General features: G+C 42.3%; 1 protein-coding gene and 1 long non-coding RNA gene across 5 annotated transcripts in view; one reads left to right on the forward strand and one right to left on the reverse strand.

The window, feature by feature from the left end:
* Nucleotides 1-20,381, reverse strand: part of MTUS2 (microtubule associated tumor suppressor candidate 2) — a 261,298-nt gene that overhangs the window by 18,858 nt on the left and 222,059 nt on the right. For all 4 annotated transcript variants that reach the window (XM_017731364.1, XM_017731366.1, XM_008631454.2 and 1 more), the window contains one exon: nucleotides 6,163-6,229. In XM_017731364.1, the coding sequence (XP_017586853.1) occupies nucleotides 6,163-6,229 (67 nt within the window). The remainder of the gene's footprint in view (nucleotides 1-6,162; nucleotides 6,230-20,381) is intronic.
* Nucleotides 3-3,847, forward strand: LOC108446007. The gene is made up of 4 exons (XR_001861114.1): nucleotides 3-633; nucleotides 2,305-2,471; nucleotides 2,837-2,904; nucleotides 3,520-3,847. It is a non-coding gene; the product is annotated as an uncharacterized LOC108446007 (long non-coding RNA).

Here is a 20,381-nt window from a genome sequence, read left to right on the forward strand (position 1 = left end):
GGAGGAGACAGGACCACACAGTCCTCACACTGTCCAGGACCAAGCAGAGGCATTGGTCTACTGGTTTGTAGAGCAATGAGCTTGGTGGTTCTCACCCACTCTGTTGTACAAGGGGTATGACTGACCACTTGACCAGAAGGATATGTATCTCATACATCCCATTTTCGAGCTGTTCAAAGCTGCTCATCCCATAAACCTGTCTCCAGCTCCAGCAAGAACCATTCAAATCCATTAATTCACACTTGCTTAAAATAATTTTGTATTCAAACCACTATCTTGTGTGCTTCATGGTGTCAGAGAGCACAAATGAAAGGCTGATACTGAAGGCAATCAGAACATGTGGAATTTTTACTTTAGTGAACTAACCAGTGACTGTATCTCAGAATTCACACTACTGTTTTCCAGCAGTTCTATCAAGTCAAAGATAATCAGTCCATTTCCCCCTTTGGTTCCTCACCTTTATTGTTCCCCAGGTCCCAGGAAAGCAGTGTCACAAACATTGTGTCCTCGGCCTTTTGCTTTGCTAAAGAACAGTTGCAATAAATCCAGATACTGAAGACTTGATGCAAGTTGGACAAGATCAGACAGACTACATTTAAAGAGCAAGTTTGCTCACTTGTAAAGATCTAACAGGTAAGAAGTGATTAAAATCATCATGACCATAACATTCAGAATACTAGAGAAGAAGGCATGGGTTTCTAATGGTCCTGCTACATCTTCTTTCTGATTTAGACCCATAGCTGATTTAGAAAGATGATCAGGTTTTTGAACAAACTGATGGCATATTTATCCTTCCTTTGCCTTTCAAAATGCACATGCCGTCAACAGACCTGTATGGCATTTTAAGTCAGAGGACTGGGAGTAGCTGTCTCCATGTTGAATGTTTCAAACCCATATATATCCCATGGCCACATACTTATTCAATACCTGTATTTTTCTGCCTCCTTCTACTGTGGTGTCAGACTGCCCTCATTTCTCCCAGGGTAGCAACAATTTGTCCAAGTTACCAGTGCTGTGCCCACAGCTCATGTTAGGTGCACCCATGCAAGGTAGTTTGGGCACCCAAGCTAACCATTCCCTTCCCCACATAGTTATTTTTCACCCTATTTAGAGCTCTGCTTCTACACTTACTGGACACCAATATCCAGACTTGCTCAGTAAGTCCAGACAGATAAACACTACTGGGCTCCTGTTGTGATCCTGGTATTTTCTGGAGCACCGTGAGGGACTCTGTCCCTGTCAGGCTCTCTGCTCCTTACAGAAAGCAAGTGAACCAGTGAGTTTAGCACCTCAGTGGGAGCACATAGAAAGCTTTCCCACTTGCCTTATATCCAGAATGGAATGGTACATTAGCTGGAATGTCTTGTCTTCTGGCAGTCTGGATTACAGCTCTAAACCCTCTCTCTTGCTTTTTGCTTTTTTGTTATCTTTGGCATGTAAAGTGATCCCAGAGCAGGAGGGGTTATGCTTGCAGCTCTGCCTTCAGTAGAATTCAAACTTACTCAAGCTTTAAATAGGAGCTCCAGCCTCTCTAATGAGATTACCCAGCACACAGGGAGGGCTGGGCAATGAAACAATGTGCTCTAACCAAAAGAGAGTCCATCTGAAACACATCCTGCAACCTGAAATACAAGACTATTCACAAATCAGGCCCTAATGCAGGTGCAAAACGGAGGGAAGAGGGAAGCAGGGAAAGTGCACTTGCATGCCATGGTCCCCATAAACCCAACAATGCTACTGGAGGCAGAAAATGAGGAAATTTGCCCTATAAAGAATATGAAACACCTCTAATGAGAAGGAGTGATCCCTACCAAGTCTCAGACTAAGACAAATGAGGCTGAGGACTGAAGTGTTGAGTAAAAACTGAATCTCTTCTTAGTAGGGAGATGGACCTTTGGGCCTGGCTCTCCTGGGACAGGCACAGCAGAAGGCAACACCCATGGAGCCCAAGGGTCTGTGGCTCTCCTTCTTGGGGAGCAGGAACCAGTGTGGGAGAGCCTGCCCTGCTGGAGCTGTGGCTTCAGCGTGTGCTCCTGGTGAAACAGCTGTGACACCTCCAGCAGGGACTCTGTAACAGATGCCTGAACAGAAGACCTGCTGATGCTGCTGCAAAACAGTGAACTGAGCTTTCAGGCATCAAGACAGGGATACTGTTAAAGTGAGCTACTCCTGGAGAAAAAAGAAAAAATCACTCAGAAAAGTTATATGAATGTATTACTGACACGGAACAAGACAAGCAGAGCACAACCACTACTGGTCTGTTGGGAAAAGTTACACCCTGGTTTTCTTCTTCCTTCTCTGTAGGTATCTTCATTGCTGCTTACAGGCTGGAAATGACTCTGATGCAACGTGGCATTTCCTGGGATGACAGCATGCTGGGTTAAATGAGACCAGCTACTGCAGCTTCCCTACTCCCTGGGCACTGAGTGCACAACAGATGAGCAAAACCCACTTCAGGCCAGGCTGGGAAGGTGAGGGAAAGGTAGATGTCACTACTGGACTGACCTCCCCCCACCACACACAGTCGGAACCACAGTGCAGCCTCCCAGCCCTGGCACTTTGCACTCAGGAGGGCAACTCCTGGGGGAACTGGGGGCTGGCGTCTTGTGGCCTCACAGAGGGACTGTTTCCTTCTGACACAACAAATGGGCTCTTCTTCCTGAGCCTCGGCCCCAAAATCACAGACAAATCACAGCCACTGCACTCAGGTTAAGGGTCCTCTGACTGGGTGTTATATCCAGGAGGAGATGGCACACAGGCTTTGGCTTCCAAACTCTCATGAACCCAGGCAATACAAATTTTAAACCTGACATCTGATTGCCTTTCCTTCATCTAGGTTTTTTATGCATCTCCATACCTCCTCTCAACTCACTTCACGTCATTGGTCTGACAGCAAAGGAGCAGGTAATTCTGACATTTAATTTCCATTAATTTGAAGGGAAACAGCTGGTATTCAAAACCTCTTTATTTCAAGAGACTCAGTGTTGCAGCTGAAAAGTGCTTATATTTATAATTTATAAGGATCGGTGTCTTGAGTGCAGAACGATTGCTTGTCATGTTTTCCTAGCCTTGCTATTTCTAGCAAAATACGTGAGCAAATCTTATTGCTTAAAATAACAAGTCCCTCAGCGTTTATAGAGGCCAAGATTCCTCCCCAGACCTGGTAAGGGAGAATCACTTTCCTAGTTCACCCATGCTGGTTTCAGATGTGGTGTGATACTTTCCCAGCAGTGCTGGGGGTAAAAGTGCACAGTGTTGTCTGAACCTCAATATTTTGCCTGGCTCCGGAAGGATGCATGTGTCCCGATGCTATTTTTACACGTGGTCCATTGCTGCTATTGCTTCAGCAATGGTTTTATTTACCACAAGAATTTTCCTTAAACATAAATTCTTACTTTTCTGAACAGCAGTTTTTCTGTTGCAGTTTCATTGCTTTGCATAGCAGAATCCTGTAGTTTCTGCTGAAGTTAAAGACTGCATGCTATGAAAACCAACCCAAATTGTAACTCTGAATTACAGGTATTGCCTCAACAACCAAATGTTGGACACACTGCCTCTATCAACCCTGGCTAGTCCAGCCTTGTTTTACTGATTCATACAGGCATTTGCATCAGTGAGTCTGGCATGGTGAATTTATACATGAGCAACCAGGAATTTCTGACCAACACCCATGGTGTTTAACTGGACTCGTTATTTTTAAATTAATGAGAAACTACTTATTAAAGTGACGGAGGCAAGTCAGAACTACAGCTTGGTTGTAGTCAAAACACGCTCTGATTTTCCCTGAACTTCTTCACAGAATCACCCAAGACTGCTGTCGTCAAATAAAGGACTGTTTCATTCTTTATTTGCGTAAATCTTGTACAATGTTGTGCAACACACAGATTCATCTGATAGTGAGACTAAAATAATCCTCCTCTAGCACAGGTGGGCTGCATGTCTCCAGCAGCACCCTCATGTCTCCAGTAACAACCTCAGCTGGAACTGCTTTAGAGACTGCAGAGAACTGTGCTGATGAGAAATGCTCTCATGTACATGGCATTTATCATCTTGCCTTGTCCACAGTTTGGTTGTTTCACAAAATTAAGTTTTATAATTTTATACCAAAGGAAAACAGACTGCCCAGCAATTTTTGACTTACACTAAAAAACATAGACCATTACCTTCCATATGTAGGGATTTATACTATGATTTTTATTGCTGATGAATTATTTCACATTCTGCTGAAGTGCAATACCTGCACATGTTCATCTTTTTGTTCGTCCCTACTGGGAGTCCTTCTACCTGGCCATGTTGCATCTCAGGGTTGCACAGAGAGGATTACCTCCACCAAGCAGGTGACCAGCCACCTGTGCCACTCCTAAACAGCCTCTACCCAGCATCTCCATGTCTCCCAGAGTGATGGGAGGAAGAGGTGGCCTGTAATGACTCCTCTCCATTACACATGCCCACAGGACCACTGTGGAAAGGGCTCTCTCACACCATCTTTCCCCCTTCTGAGGAAGAAAGCCCATACACCTCTACAGCTCGTCTCCCTTCTGAAGCGGTACAGCTCAGGCTGCTTTTCTGGGGTGTCTGTGGTTCTTAGCAAAACGGTCCCCACATGTGCCATCAGGACTCAGCTTTGTGCAGAGGAGGTGTCTGTTGCTGCATGTGCAAGGGCAATGGCAAGGGCAGGCAGTGCAGCGATCTCCTGTTACTGAACATGCTGCTCTGTGACCCCCAAACAGACAGGCTGTTACATCCTTGGCAAAGTTCTCTTCTCCAGCAAAACCACCAGGGATTTGTATTCACTTCAGCTGTACAAACATGGTGTCAATGGAAGCAGAGCTCTTTATCTCCAGCACTGAACCTCTCTTTCCTTCCCATGTCACTGCCACTTAAAAAAGCACTCACAAAAATGAGCAAACCCAACCTGCTAGATTGAGGTAGGGCTTTCAAATGAGAAGTGGCTATTGAACCGAGAGCTTCAGATGTGCCCAGCCTAAAGAAAGCACCAGTGGCAACAACTCCTCTGTAAGAGCTGTAGAGATGCAGAGGATGGGGAAGGCAGGCATCAGGGAATAACTGGAAACCTGTTTCGCTATTGCAGCAGTATACATTGGCAGTGGGGACAATAAAGCTCTCCATGAAATGACAATCAGCCTAAGAATTTCAGAGGGGCAAAGCAGGGAGCACAAGCTGGTAAGCATCTGAAAAGGGCTGTGCTCAGCTTTTCTGAAGTGGGTTGTCATGGGCAAGGTGAAGGCAAAGCACAGGGAGGACCTGCAGCTCTGCCCATCCCACAGGGGTTTGGCCTGAGCACTTCATCTTCCAGCCACATGGCACAATCTGTCCTTAATGGGTGACCCAGGAACTGCGCTCCCACATGCAGGGAAAGCTGAGAGGTCCCCCCTATTCACAGCTCCAGTCATCAGTGGTTCCAACACCTTTTGGTACTCAGGGTGTCCCCTCATCCAGTGGGCCTCCTCTCCATTTACCCTGGGGTAGATGAACCCAACATCACACTCATTCTGGGGAGATTTAAGTCCAGAAGAACTCAGCCTGTTGACTGAAGCCAGAGCAAAAGCCCATCTTCTCTCCCAGGAGTGGCAATATCTTTACACTCTCTCTCCTGTCTAGATCAAAAACCAAAAAGGAAAAGAGGGGCATGCAGATATATAGGGAATACACACACAAATGGGATGCATTGCTCTTTCTGCCTTTCAACCAGGAAGAGACCTTAGAGATATTAACAAGAAAATTCTGGGCTTGGTGTCCTTGGGTTTGTTTGCAAAACACAGCAATGTTCCTAAGTTAGCAGTGCATCCCCAGTCACTGTGCACTGCAATGGTCCCAGGTTCCCACTCCTCATCACACTGTGCTTTCTCCTCAGCAGTGCTGGTGTTTGAGGACAGAAGCCATGGGTTCATGAAAAACAATTTGTCTAGTAAAGATGATGCACAACTGGCTTCAGCATGTGTGGTAATGGGCCCATCTGCACAGCAGAGAGGTGAAATCAAGGTTCCCTCCGAAGTCACAAAACCCTTTGCCAGTGGGCTTCAGGAGACAATTCATCACATGTATGCAGGTTCCCCAGGATCAGGTCACAGGGAATCATAATAACTGCTTTCATGTAAAGTGAGAAAATCACTCTGTTGTTACTTTTCTTGTACTACTTACCAACTTCCTCCCTGATCTTTGCAAGCTCGACTCCTAACTCCTTTATTTTCACAAGGGCATTTTCATTCTGTTTAAGGAAAAAGAGAGAGAAATACGTATAGTACCCAAGTTTATGCCAGATAAGCAGTTTCACATGTTCATTTAGTAAAGCAGATTAGATTGATTCCTCATACCCTCATACTACTTTTTTTTTTTTTTTAGGGGAGGGGAGTGGGATTATAATGAACTCATTCAGTTTTTAACTCAAGCTTAGGAGCCACAACTCACTGGCTACAAGTACCTTGTATGCCTACGAGTACATGTGCACACACTCACGTGCACACAACAGCACAGAATACTCTATTTACTCCTGTGTGTCTAAAAAGACATTTGTATTTTTTATGAATTTGTGGTCAATCTGCGTACCATTTATAGCTGGACTGCATGTACAAGATGGATTTATTAATTCTGCTAAAATTCTTTCATCCATTTAAGCCTGCATTTAACCACCTCCAACCATATCAATATGCTCACAGAGTCAAACTTACAGAGCAGATTGCTGTACTCACACCATTCTAGGCATGGGGAGCATTCCCATACAGACACCACTAATAACCTGATGTTCATGGCTATCTCCACATTTATTTCTGTGATTTTATTTATTAGGGCTCCTTTCCTTGTCTAGTCTCAGAAGAAATCTGAATATTAAGGAAGTAAAACAGATGAATTGGCTAAAGGAAACTTAAAACGTATTTACATGAGCAAGGAGGTGCTATTACCAAAATGCAAGGACTTTGACAGCAGATATCTGATGAGTGCTGTGCAAACTGACAAACAAAATTCTTATCTCCATGCACTGGAGTTTGATTTAGTACAATAAATCCCAGCACAGCGGTTCAATCATACGGGCACTTTAAATTGGGATGTATCATGAATCACATTAGAAAGAAGACAAACGAATGTATCCTGCTGGGAAGATCACTAATGATTAATAAAACTAGATCAGGTTACTATAAATATGTCCCGGGTTAGAAAAGGTCAAGAATCCTTAAAGGACACTACAGAAAAATCATATTCAAGAGAAAAAGCAGTACAGTAGTAAATTGAATTAAAAGGAGTCCTAGAAACCAAATCTTTCTGTATTAAGCAAGCAAGGCTAATAAAAATCTAGGGCACAGACAGGATTAGTTTGGCTGCAGGATACATAGCAGATAGGATAGCAAGTCAATTCTATATTAAAAACATGAAAGTGGAAAAGAAACATTTCAGAACTTAATGTTTCTGTATATTTTTCCTGCATCTAACTTTTAACTCTGTTAAGAGAAGCAACACAACTTTACTTCTGGTAATACCTTCTGGTAATAGAATCTGGAATTTGAATTAATCCTTTACATATTGCCCTTTTGGGATGACTTCCACCAGATTCAAAGGACACACTTTCTGGAAAGTTTGCTGTAAATGGAGTGATAAACTGAACTGATCTGAGAGCCCTGAAAGCTTGAGGAGACCCAGATGATGTGGGCATCTTTCTTATTCAGTTATGGGAAGAAGCCAGGAATGCAAGACCTGGCTCCTCCAGTCAGCTCCATACTCTGCTGAGTAATGCACAGGGGGCTGTGTGCCAGGACTGCAGAGTGTCCAGTCCTGACCAACTGCATTAGGCTCAGAATAAAATGATGTGACTTCTTATGGACTTCTTTTTCCTAATCAGTCAAAAAGTTACGGGAAAAAAAAAGTTCCAGATAAATACAGCCTGATATGTTAAAAAACCAGATCCCTTCACAGAGATTCCCAAACCAGCAGCTTTACAGGGACAAGGTTTCCCCTTTTGGAGAATACCATTGCATCTGCCCATACCATCTGTTTAACTCACTGGAGTAATATTAAGAGGTGCTCTTGACAGACTGCCAGGCCTGGTGCCCTTGAAGGCGTGTGCACAGGGATGTACTGGATGCAGGACTTGCAGATGGGAAGCGCCCACTCAAATTACCAGCTCTCATTGTTTGAAACAAAAGCCACTCAAAGCAAGGGAGCTCTGCACAAATCATTACCAGCACCTACAGATAAGCAGAATTCAGCGGGATTGTTACTACTCTATTTACACAACGAAAATTAAAAGCAAGTAAAAAACCTACATTTCAGGGGGAAAAAGTATTTACAATTTTGATTCCCCATAAGAAATATTACAGGCTCCACATTTTACATGATGTTTTATCTTAGATAAGGTTTTTCCTACCCTTGAGGATACTTGGTGGTGGGATTCTCTCCAAAGGTGTGGAGAATTGCCATGGTGCCAGTTTAAAAATTCTATCCCATAACTCCAGCTCCAGCACGGGCACCAACCCACCAGGGCAGTGGGGGTCACATCTGCCTACCACCATGCTGGGGCTGTGGTTTCCGGAGCAGAGCAGCCCCTGGGACTACCTCGAGCAGACAGATCAGCACAGCTCAGTTGCCTCTGCTGTCATTTGACTGCCCTGCCAATACTTCTTGCATTGCATTTTATTTTGGTCAGAGCTTCCTATCTGCTCTTTGGGACCTCATATTTATGCTTCCTGGGAGGTCAGATGTGCAAGGGTTGCCCTCAGTGCCAAGGCCTCAAGTAGTCCCCGTTTCTCAGAGGGTTCTTCTAGAGAGCAATAGCACACGAGTCCTTATCTTCCGCTTGTGCAAGAGAAGTGAGGTGCAGTTTTGGCTGATCATCAAATCAGCCTCATGGTTTCCTGGATGTGCAGTGAACTCACAAACCCTCGACATCTTCTGTAACTGCAACCTGCTGCGTCAGTGTGACACGATATGTTTGGACTGCACGTGTTCCTGTGACACTGTAAACACGGCAGCAATGCAAAACAAAAAAGCCCCTGCTTGGCATCATCAGCCTGGCTTCACAGATAACCAGCACCTCCCTGTCAGGGTAGCCAGGGAACTGGGAATGCCAGCACTAAGGAAACCAAACATTACAGTAGAGCAAATCTGGATCTGACTTTGGAATGTAAAGCTATCATATTCAGTGCTGAGATTCCTATATATCCACTGTCTAAACATCAAAGCAATTCAAAAATTCACAAGCACACAAGGAAAACTTCCCCAAAACGAATGGATAAGAAACCAAGTCAAGAGGATGTCTGTTGGGGAGGATGAAAGTTTGGTAAGAAAGTTTCACAGATATGTAGGCTTGGCAGAAAGATCTCTGAATGTAGAAACTGGGGATGAGATAGAAATGAAAGCAAGTTTTGATATAGAGTAAAAGATGTTTTGCTGAAACACTGACCACTGAATAACTCAGAAGGCAAAGGTTGGAGATCAGTTGGAAGGAGATTTTTATGAATAGGACAAAGGTATGTGACTACAAACAAAGACATGTTTTTCACCAAGTAAATAAGTCTCAAGAAGAGCATAAGTAAATAGAAAACATGTCTTTACCAAAAAGAGAGATATGGCAGGCAAACAAGAAATGTCGGTGTAGGAAGAAAAAGAGAGGTCTGAGAATTTTCCACTGTAAGCTTAAATTGTAACTTACTTACTCTTGTGATTGGATAATAATGACTATAATATGGTGATGGTAGTAGTTATGATAGGCTATAGGCAAATGTGAAGGTATTGTGTATGGTGCTTACTGGTTGTTATGTGTTAAGATACTCTGCAAAGAAAAGTAAATAATGCTTTGTAACTTGAACAGAAAGCAGCTTCAGGTATGCCTACAGCTGGAGCTGGCAGCTGTAGGGCTGGCTCTGGATCCCCACTCCCTGAGCTGCTGTAACTTCGCCTATGCAATAAACAGCTTTCAAGAGAGCCGCCTGAAGTCCAGACATCCTTCGTGAAACTTTCTCCTATAGATGTCCCATTGGGTTAATCAGTCTTCACTAACATTTATCTCAACAAAGTATTTGAAAGAGAAGACAGGGTAAGCAGCTGCCCTCCCAAGAGTTTTGTATCCACCAAGGCTCAGGATATCAAAGGAGCTTTGTAAGGACTCTCTACTAGGCCACCACTTGGAGTTGAGCCATTGAGGGTGAGCATCTAAGGGCCAAATCCAACTTAGGTTTCAGCAACTGTACACACCTGTTTTCAGTAGGTGAAAAGATGAGAGACCCTGTAAGGAGATCGTGCAAATATCCACCATTTCTAGAGCAGCAGTTAAAGGACAAGGAAGAAAAAAAATTCCTTTGATGTTATCTGGAATTCATTTCTTACGCCCAAAAATGTGAAACCAAAAGAATAGGTTTTGTACAAATTAAAATGTTGCATTTTCTTTTCATGTACTTTTAATGAATGATGGACTGCATTTCTTTTTAGAAAAATTATGACAAAGGATTTCTGTTGGCTGCATCCCAAGAAATTACTCTGAAAGTGAAGTAATTTTCATAAAATAAGATTATGCTCATGATGGAGATGAAGAAAAACTTCTTCCTCACTCCTGAACTCTGCAACATAACAATTAAGTCTTGTGTCTGGACTATGTCCCATCTCCTCAGACAGAACGAAAAGTAGAATAAAACAGGTAGAATGATATGTTTGCCCTACTGGTCTGTTGAATAGAAGACACAGTAGCAACTCTTTCTCCTGTCATCATCTTTATAGCATACAGGCCTCCCAATATTTCTCCTGTGAAAGGCTGGATGTTGGACTGCATTTCAGCAAGTGAAACAGGCACTGAAAATGGCACATGTGAGTTCTCCATTCAGCTCAAAACACCCTGGATGGACTGAGGCATGACTTACATTGGTGCAACAGCTCCAGAAAACAAGGCAGGTAGGAAAGAAGGTACGCAGAGGTGTAGGAAGAAAACAGGAATTCATACAATTAAATAAGTGTCCAAACCTAGCAGTGTAACTCAGAAAAAAATCAGCTGAATTTAGATATAACCCCATGGGAAGAGGTGGAAAAATAACTTGGTAGAAGATGTCATAATATGGACCTGAGGATGGGCAAGATGCTGGTGCTGTCCAAACAGATTAAGAAAGGAAGTAGTGATGAAAGTTTGTGGGCAGAGGCTGAATGGGGCACTGAGCAACCTGATCTCATTGAAGATGTCCCTGCTCATTGCAATGGTCTTGGACTTGATGATCTTTAAAGGTCCCTTCCAACCCAAACTGTTCTATGATTCTGTGATTCTATGAAAGGCTCTGCTTCAGTTGCATGGAGCTTCAGATGACAGGTAGACATCCTCAAGGAGACATCATCAGGGAGACAAGTCAAGATTTTACCTTGGACCAGGAATAATTGTGGGTTGGGGAGGCAGATTTCAGGTTTGTCTTAGAGTCTCTGTCCTCTGAGAACTACAACCTACCCAAGAGATACTAATGAATTAGAAATACTAATTAATTAAACCTCCAGGTACTTTTTTAACAATAGGTAAGTAATAGTAGATCCATCATAGAAATGGAAATGGGTCAGATCAGGCAAGGAACATCAGAAAATTGCTCAGAACCATATCGGATTTCAGCAGCAGCTAGGAAGTAAACACGGGAGCCTGGAGTTACCTTTCCAAATTGACATGACTCTCCACCCTGCCAACTTACTTAATGTTTGCTTATATTCTAAGATCCAAATGTATGTACAGTGTCTCCACTTCTCAGTTCTCTACAGTATCTCCTAAAAACTTTCTGCACACAGATCTTCTGTGGCACTTGTTATTAAAACTGTTCCTCCAGAACAGCTTTTCTGTATGCAGAGCTTTCAAAATATTAAAAGAAACCAAATCCCTGACTTGCAAATGGTGCTTAGTCACTGTTGTGCTGTATTCAGACTTCCCTGTGGCAAGGTGTTATATTATAATTGGAAAGACAATCATACATACTGGGAATTCTCTTGTACCAATAAATATTTCAGATGATACAATAAGTGAATAGTCAGAAGCAATAAGTGAATCCCACTGCAGCTGATATTCAAAATTACCTGCAGTCTTCCTTCAAGAAGAGGTGTTTTAACACTGCTGTTCAATCATGCTGGTTGTCAGGTAATCCTTCCTCATAACACCCTTTAGGTTGAAGTTGACAAGCACTTAGATATTCCACAGGGACTGCACTTTGACAAGTTTTATATTAACCCACACTTTTTTTCTTAACCTGGTTAGTAGCATATCTAAAGCTGTATTTGAACTTATTATTAGGTAAATGGGAGATGCTATCAGTTTCTCATTTAACAGAGTTATATGAATATATCACAAAGCTGAACTCTAAAAGAATACACTGCACAAACGTGTTTCTGCCAAGATATTTTCTATTAAGCAAATTAAATGCACATATTCATTCTTTCACTCTTCTCTGCATAAAATCCAGGCAAATTTTCAGAAGAATAATGGGAAAACCTATGTGATCAAAATGTCCCACACCTTCTCTTCCACACGCCATTTTCCTGCTGCCTGTAGCTATGTAGTTACTTCTGCACTGACATTTCTTACATAACCCATTTTGGTGCCTAGGAATGTGTTTGATTTAGATTCACACAAACATGAGAAAACAGGTAGTTTTGTCTTGTTTCACTTCTCCTAGATTGGAGGATCAATCCTCTGCTGGAGATGTAAAACTTTAGGACAGCTAGAGGCTGAATAATCTCTCTTCAAACTTTGAAACTCTCTGCAAGTTTCCTTTAAAACTTGTTCTCCACATGGCTATTAAAAATGTATGAAAAGCAGAGCAAAATATCAAACCGACTGTTGCTACAGAGGATGCCAGCGGTCCCTCCTTGTTTCATGAGCATAAAACCCTTACATTTAGACTGCAGGATAAACTTATGTAAGGCACTGCAGTGAATGAGAAAGCGACACTTAGACTTGTCCCTGGTGAAGGGGAGATCAGCACACTGCAAACAAGCCGAGCATCGCTCCCCTCTCTGCCACCCAGGAAGCGCATCCGCCACCGACCCCAGCGAGAAGCAGCAGCACAGGCTCTATCACGGCTACCTTCCTTCCCTTTCCCTAAAGGATTAAAATTAAAAAAAAAAAAAAAAAAACAAAAAAAAAACCCACCACCACCACCACCAAAAAACAGTCCATATCCAGGAAACAAAGACACTGACAGAGGCTTCTGTTAATTCTGAACTCCTGACCTAAAGGTGCATGGCCAAATTGTTTCATGCTTCATCTATCTGTCTATTGACTCCAACATCACTTGTTGCAGATTTTAATCCAGTAAAAAATATGTGGAGAATTCAAACAACCTTTCCTGGTTATTAAATTCATGCTTCTACTTGTAGCATTTATATTTCATTTTGTGTGAACAGCAAAAATCAAACAATACTTACTATTGGGAAATTTATTCCTTCCCCATGCAGTGCATGCCAACCCCCTCAAACTGGAGGTAAAGTCACATAAAGAACATCTTGGCGACAATTAATTTAATAAGCCATTTTGAACCCACTTGCGTGCTAACTGTTCCTTAATTTCAAAGCAATGAAAGTTTTTAATCTCAAATACTCTGGGCTAGATACCCACCACATCAGAACATGGTGGCAAGTACCCCTGACATGAGAGGAAACGAGAAAATTACAGCAACAATTACAGAAGTATATCCTCCTGTGGCTCATGTTAACATTGCCAAATCCATGTATAAATCAGTACCAACTATTCATAGAATGTACCTGTCAGCAATATACTATGCGACATATGGCTCTACTTAATCAAATATACAATTCAATTTTTTTCAACTCAGAATATTCCTTCAAGGCACAGAGTAGTCAGTCAGTCATTCACACTGTGATGTGGTTTAAAACATTTAAATATTTATGCACCATATTTTATTTATATGTATAGCTATGTCTGAGAGATCTTTTTTTTCCTCCATCCAAAGAGGAAACTGACCTTTCTGAAGGCCATTTTTCCCAGAAGTCATTTATTTAAGTCGCGAGGACGATGAACACCCTGTGGATTTCTGTGGCTCCTTTTAATGGCAAAACCAGATCTCTGCAGCGTACCCAGAGACTTTTGTAATCCTCGACGGCTGGCGTAATTTTTTTGGCCATGTATATATGTATTTACACCACATAACCTAACCCTAACCGTGACCTGCATATACACGCGGGTGTGTTATGTATGTCCGGTCTGTATCCACTTGCCCACTGGGTACACATTTCCTTGGCAGGACCCAGGACATGGAGCTGCAGCAACCTCACTTCTCCTGGGCTGTTGCTTTTGGCACGACATATTTTCCTCTAACAATTTACACTCAAGACAATGCTGGGAAAAGGCAGAAGAGTTCAGTGACTCACACGCAAGGTGGTGTTTGTTCACTGTTCGCAACCTGAAAACGACTATTTTCCTGAAAGCCGAATCACTACCAAACATACAGAAAAGTGTCATTGCCCTTAATGCTGAACAGCTCTGCCTTCTGCTGGGAAAGATGCTCACATCTGTGCTTCTCTGGACAGGTGCTTTTGTTTTTATTTTAATGTATGTTCAACAGTGATTGGTGATGCATAAAAGTGATTTTGAAAATAGGAACCAACAAGAATGTCCACCAAAACTGTATTAAATTACATTTAAATGTTCAGGTAACTTCAGTTTGCGTCTGCTCTTCCTCAGCCCTGCCAGGACTTCAACTGAAGTTTTAGAATATCACAATCAAGTAATTAAAAACAAACAAACAAACAAACAAACAAACCCAACAACGCAGCAACCCCACCTAACAAACAAATAAACAAAAAACCAAACCCAAACACCAAACCAAATTAAAAATTTCACTCCAAATACATGTCTTTTAACACTTGTGTTCAAGACCTAATTTTCTTTACAGCATCTGAAAATTAATTTGGTTGGCTACTGAACAGCTACAGAGTAGAGGTAAAAAGAGACTTCCTTGTGTGGTGAAATAGTTTCATCCTCACTGTAGGAGCTTCTTTTTTTGCCACACAACCTGAAGTCTGTAGTTTGGATCTTTTACAGTCCAAATCCCGACAGGAAACTTCCTAACCACCATATTAAAAAACCCACATAACCACCTGTAGACAAATTACCACAGCCATTTCTCTGAGCTGGCTATTAGAACTACAGTATTTAGATCCACAGGTCTGACTAACAGGCAGGGAATATAAAACCCAGTCATTATTCCTTTTGCTATGCTTTTAAAATGAAGTACTCATCTTCTTCAATTACTTTGCTAATAAGGGGGGATTTGCTGTTTGCACGTGATTATAAATCTGAGGTAAAGATTAGCTAGCAAGGTCTATGCACCACTTTAGTACCACTTAAGCACTAAACTGGAAGAGAAAATATTTAAGTGAAACTTAAATATAGCAGAAATCACATGTTGTTCTTCTGGCAAGGGTCAATTGAGGCCCCAGAGGCCAATTTAGGATTGATAAAGGATAAGGATGTGCTTGGGAGAGCTGCTGGGCTCTTTGGTCAGCTTAGATCCTTTTGGAGAAAGTGAGACCAACCTCAATTTGAATTAAACCTCATCTTTCAGGTCAAGGTGTGTAGCCTTAAGGTGAGAAAAGACACAACACGAGAAAGCAAACACAAAATGGGAACTATTTTAAAAAGCAATTCCTCAGTCAAACGCAGGAACAAGGAGCATGAAGAAGGAATTTAGGAGAGGTCTCTGTGGTGGCAGCATGCTGACAGGTGGGTTACCATGTGGAGGACTTTGAACACACACCTGAAGGCAGCAATGCCTCAGGAATTAAGGATATAGAAAAGGAAATGAACATAACTGAGACAGGAGCAAAACACTCAGCAAAACAGGCACATCAGAGGAGAGGACAGCCCCTACACCCAAATTCTATGAGAACTGGGACTTTAAACAACAGGTTCAAAACAAGGTTTATAAATTACTGATTCTTAATTTTAAAATGCTAGAGTCATCTGCCTGATTTCAGTGGCCATGTGGCACTTGGATCAAATACTGAGAGGAATAATACTTTAAAAAAACCTTGTTAAGCACAACAGAGCACCAAAGGCAGGTAGATCCACACCAGTGCAGACTGCTGCCGTTGTACACCAAAAGAATTGATACTTTTAGAGAAGAGTAATATGTAACTCCCACCTATTGGGGACCAAGTGACCATGTGGTGCCAACGACAACATTGATCATCAGGCCGGGAAAGACTGGGAGCTGCAGAAAAAGCGTTAAGCAGGGAGGAGGCCTTTGGGGGAGAGGAGAAGGAGTGGCAGTAAATGGAACTGTTGGACTGAGCAGAGATAATGAAAGGAGCTGTTCAAAGATCAATCCTTGGGGCAAGTTATGTCGTTCACTTTTGACCCTGGTCATATATTAGTGAGTGCTAATGAGATGATGGATGCACTGTCCATCAAGGGGCGAGTCAAAACACCATGTTTATCAAGGTGGATGCTATTTAGGGCTATAGGAGTGGTCATAATAAGAAATACAGAATACTGAGCAGTCCAAGGTCCCAATCACAGGGACAAATAACAGGAAATTCAAGTAGAAGATGGAAACTCATCAGCTGGAAATAAGAGCAAAAAAAAGTGTTGCTTATCCAGTCATGGGATGACTGAGAACTGTGTCTATGGTACACCTCTGAACAAAGGAAATACAGCCTTAGGCTCTAGGAAAGACTAAGAGGGAAGTTTAAATGCCTTAAGAAAAGCCACAGAGAGATCTCGGCTGAAACCTCACACAGTTCTGGTCCCCTGTGTTTTGGGGATACCAGTTCTGAGGCAGGGATATAGCCCACACCACCGGAGGGGTGCTGTGTAAATACACATCTGCTTCTTCTAAGAAAACAACAGTAAAGTTGGCAGTGACAGCTTTCTATAAATACAGGGAGGACAACACTAAGAGAGGCAGAAGTACTTCAAGGTCAAAAAATGTATTTACATAAGAGTAAAAGGGTATGAACTTGGGCGTACCTAAGTCACAAGAGATTCTGAAACAGTCCTCTGGTAGAAACAGAGGAAAATATAATGACTTTCAAGCTGAAATTTGATAATTTTAGGGAAGAAGCTATGGGATTTGGCAACAGGGAGGGACGGGATTTGATGACCCAGAATGAACTTTGCTAGCCTTTCCTATCCATGCAATACTGCTTGTCTGTGCATTGTCACCAGTATATTGCTACGCATTTTGCTGATGGTCCACGCCCAGAGTGTGAATGTGCCTCTGCAAAATGCTTTGCGTGGAGCTCTGTCCCAACAGATCTTGCTCACATTGCCCTTCAAAGCAGAATGAAGAAGTCTGTGGATAAGACACAGATCAACATGGGCTGGAAAATGTGCACTGTTAGTTAAAAAAACACTTTTCATAAAAGTTGTAGTTTTGTTTCATTACTAGAAAGAGAAAATACAGGTAAGTTCCCCAAAGAAAGGTGTTCCTTATGTGCAGGATTAGCAACAAATATAAGAAGAAAGAAGTCTGATAAAATCAGATTTTAAAACATAAAATTAAGTGCACAAAACAAGTGACTTAACAGGGTATGTTTTACAATATTTATTGACTTCAGTGGAAACACAATGTAGTTAGCACCTCACAGGGCAAGACTCCTAGGTAATTAAAGGCCAAGGAGGATATCTACATGTTCCTAAATGTCCCAGGGGAGTTGCTTAGTCTATAAACAATCTATTCTAATGGTAAAGAGGCACCATGGGCAGCAAGTTTTCCATACAGTGACAGAATCAGTGCTTTCCTCCATGATGCACGTAATACAATTCCTATTTACTGTCCAAGCAATTTTAATATTTTACATCTATCTGAACTAAATTGGAAGAGGTAGGGATAAATTAGCCATATTTTATAATTTACTACAGTCCCCAAATGGGGCACATTATTCTCTTTAGCTCCATAATGGTCTTTATGTATCAATATCACTCTGCTCAAACCATCTCATCAGGGTTCTATACTTATATACTTATATTCTAACATATATAAGAAGATTTGCATTCCTAACCATTAGTATCTGATGCTTCCCTGTTTTATGGAGGCTGGCTAAACTTTCCTGGGAGAAATACACTGCTTTGCCTGGATTTTCACAGTGCAAAGATACGGCAAAGTGTGAAGATGGAGATCCATGGAGAGGGAAAAACCAAATGGAAGTCTTGGGAAAGCTCTGGGAGATAAAGGTAGTAACACAGTGCTATGTGTGTCACTGAGCAGGAGAATCCTCAAGTGAACTGCACATTATTCATCCTCTATGAAGCACTGGAAAGGTTTGCTGAGGGGCATAGCATGCGAAGTATGTCAAACAAATATTTAATTTGAATAGATAACACTCTGGGGGCATGAGCAGCAGAAGACAGTACAAGAAACAGGAAGGGATGTAAATTTTTTTGCAAGAGGACTGCCAGCTCTAGGAGTAAGTTGATAGGGCAGTATCCAGTGCTTATGGAAATAAACATAGGGAACAAGGAGAAAGCTGAAGGAGACAGTGGTTAGAGGGGAGGACCAAGCAGAGTGAAGACAGCACAATGGGGATACAGAGAGAGATAATGGGGAGAGAAGGCTGAGGTGGGGCATTCCAGAAGTTTAAAAACTGCTTGCCGTGGTAAAGAAACAGAAGTACAGGTTGAAAAAAGGAGATGAAACTAAGAAAGGAAAGATCATTCTGCAGATGGCATTTCAGAGGACAAAGGGATATGCAGTGGTGGAGGGAGACAAGGAACAGGAGACTGCAGGAATGAGGAGAGACGGGACGGTCAGATTCAGATGGCCTGGTGCATAACTGAGACACTGCAACTGCTGTAATGTCTCAGCTCTGGAGAGTGATGGATAAGTCAGGCTATCGGCAGCTGCCGCCTGCTGGCATTCTCTGCAGTCAACAGCGGGAGGCGACCGTGACACCGACATTAAGCACCTCCAAAGGACGCGTGAGGAGAAGTCCGGTTGGCAGCATTCAGTGGGGGCAGGATTTTGTCTAAGGCAGTGCAGAGGTAGGGTAGGACAATGCTATTCCAGTAATGCATTTTGAACAGGAGACTCAGAAATCATTGAGTGGCATGCCAAAGATGGGAGAGCAAGGCAAGGAGAAGGGACATCCAGCACAGCTTCTGAGATTATTACAATCAATTTCTCTGCATGTACTCTCTTCAAACACCGTTACAGTTTGTGTGACAGAACACACAGGTGGACTTTGTCAGGATTTTGATATCTACAAGAGAGAAGCTGAGTATACTGATGGAGCTGCAGACAACTGGGGAGACTGAATTTGTTTTGCAATAAGCCAAACATTGGCCTCAAAGACTGAAATTGATTTATTGTCAGTATTGTTAATTCTTCAATTCTGCAAGGAGTACAACTTGGAAACAGTCTCAACTAGTCCGAAATTCTCTTCCAGTTTCACTTACTGAAACTGCCAGTCACACTGTATTTCTGTGAGTGCTTGAAACCAATGAAGATGAGTGCTGCTGTCAAAGGGTTTTAATCTTCCCCTCTCCTGGTCACTTGTTTTGTCCCAGCTTCCTTCCTTATAGTCACACAAGTGTTTGGGCACGGAATCAGATGGGGGGTAAACTAAAGCAGGGAGAAAGTGGTGAATTTGGGGAGAGTCAACTTTGCTAGCACAGGGCCAACTTCCCCAGAACAAGGAATGGAGTCCACACTCTGCTGTCAGCCAGGAAGAGAATCCTGTCACAAGCCCCTGAACCCTAATCTTGTCAGACTGAAAACTACAGTGGCCCAAGGAAATAAGAAAAGCAAATACATTCACTATTACATTTCACTTTCCTTGTTGGAGGTGCATTACAAGTTTTCTCTGACGCAGCTCTCTCATTAGCAACACAGTTCTCCACATTGCTCTTCAGACATACTCATGTGGTTCATTATTTTCCAGGTTGGGGCTGTTATTTTTGTTCTTGCCTAACTTAAAAAAAAAATCAGAGAATGTAATACAGTGATTTGGGGATTCCTGAAGACATGAGCAGTCAGTAATGAGTTTCAGTGAGATGATTCAGCCAGAGCTGAAAGTCATGCCAGATGGCCCCAGAATGGCAATTTCTTTTGGATTTATGGTGAGGTTTCACATTTTGTGCATTACTCACTACCATGAGCTTTTAATGATCCTCAGGCAACTTACATGGAAGCAAACATTTTTTAATATAGTTTTTCAACTATACAATTATGCTATTGCCTATTTGGATGAATAGAATGTTTACTCTAGAATTTAAGGAATTAACACGGACTACATGCCCTCTGTTTCTCAAGTGAGAGAGCTCAGCCAGATGAGCCAGATTCAGTTCTCATATAAAAAGAATGTGAGGATCTAAACAAAATTCCTTCAACTTTTGTTATTTCTGCTGGTGTAGCCTTACATTTATTTTAGTGGCAGTAGTTTGCAAGGCCATGGATAAA

The sequence above is a fragment of the Corvus brachyrhynchos genome, unplaced genomic scaffold (assembly GCF_000691975.1).
Source record: "Corvus brachyrhynchos isolate BGI_N302 unplaced genomic scaffold, ASM69197v1 scaffold103, whole genome shotgun sequence".
NCBI lineage: Eukaryota > Metazoa > Chordata > Aves > Passeriformes > Corvidae > Corvus > Corvus brachyrhynchos.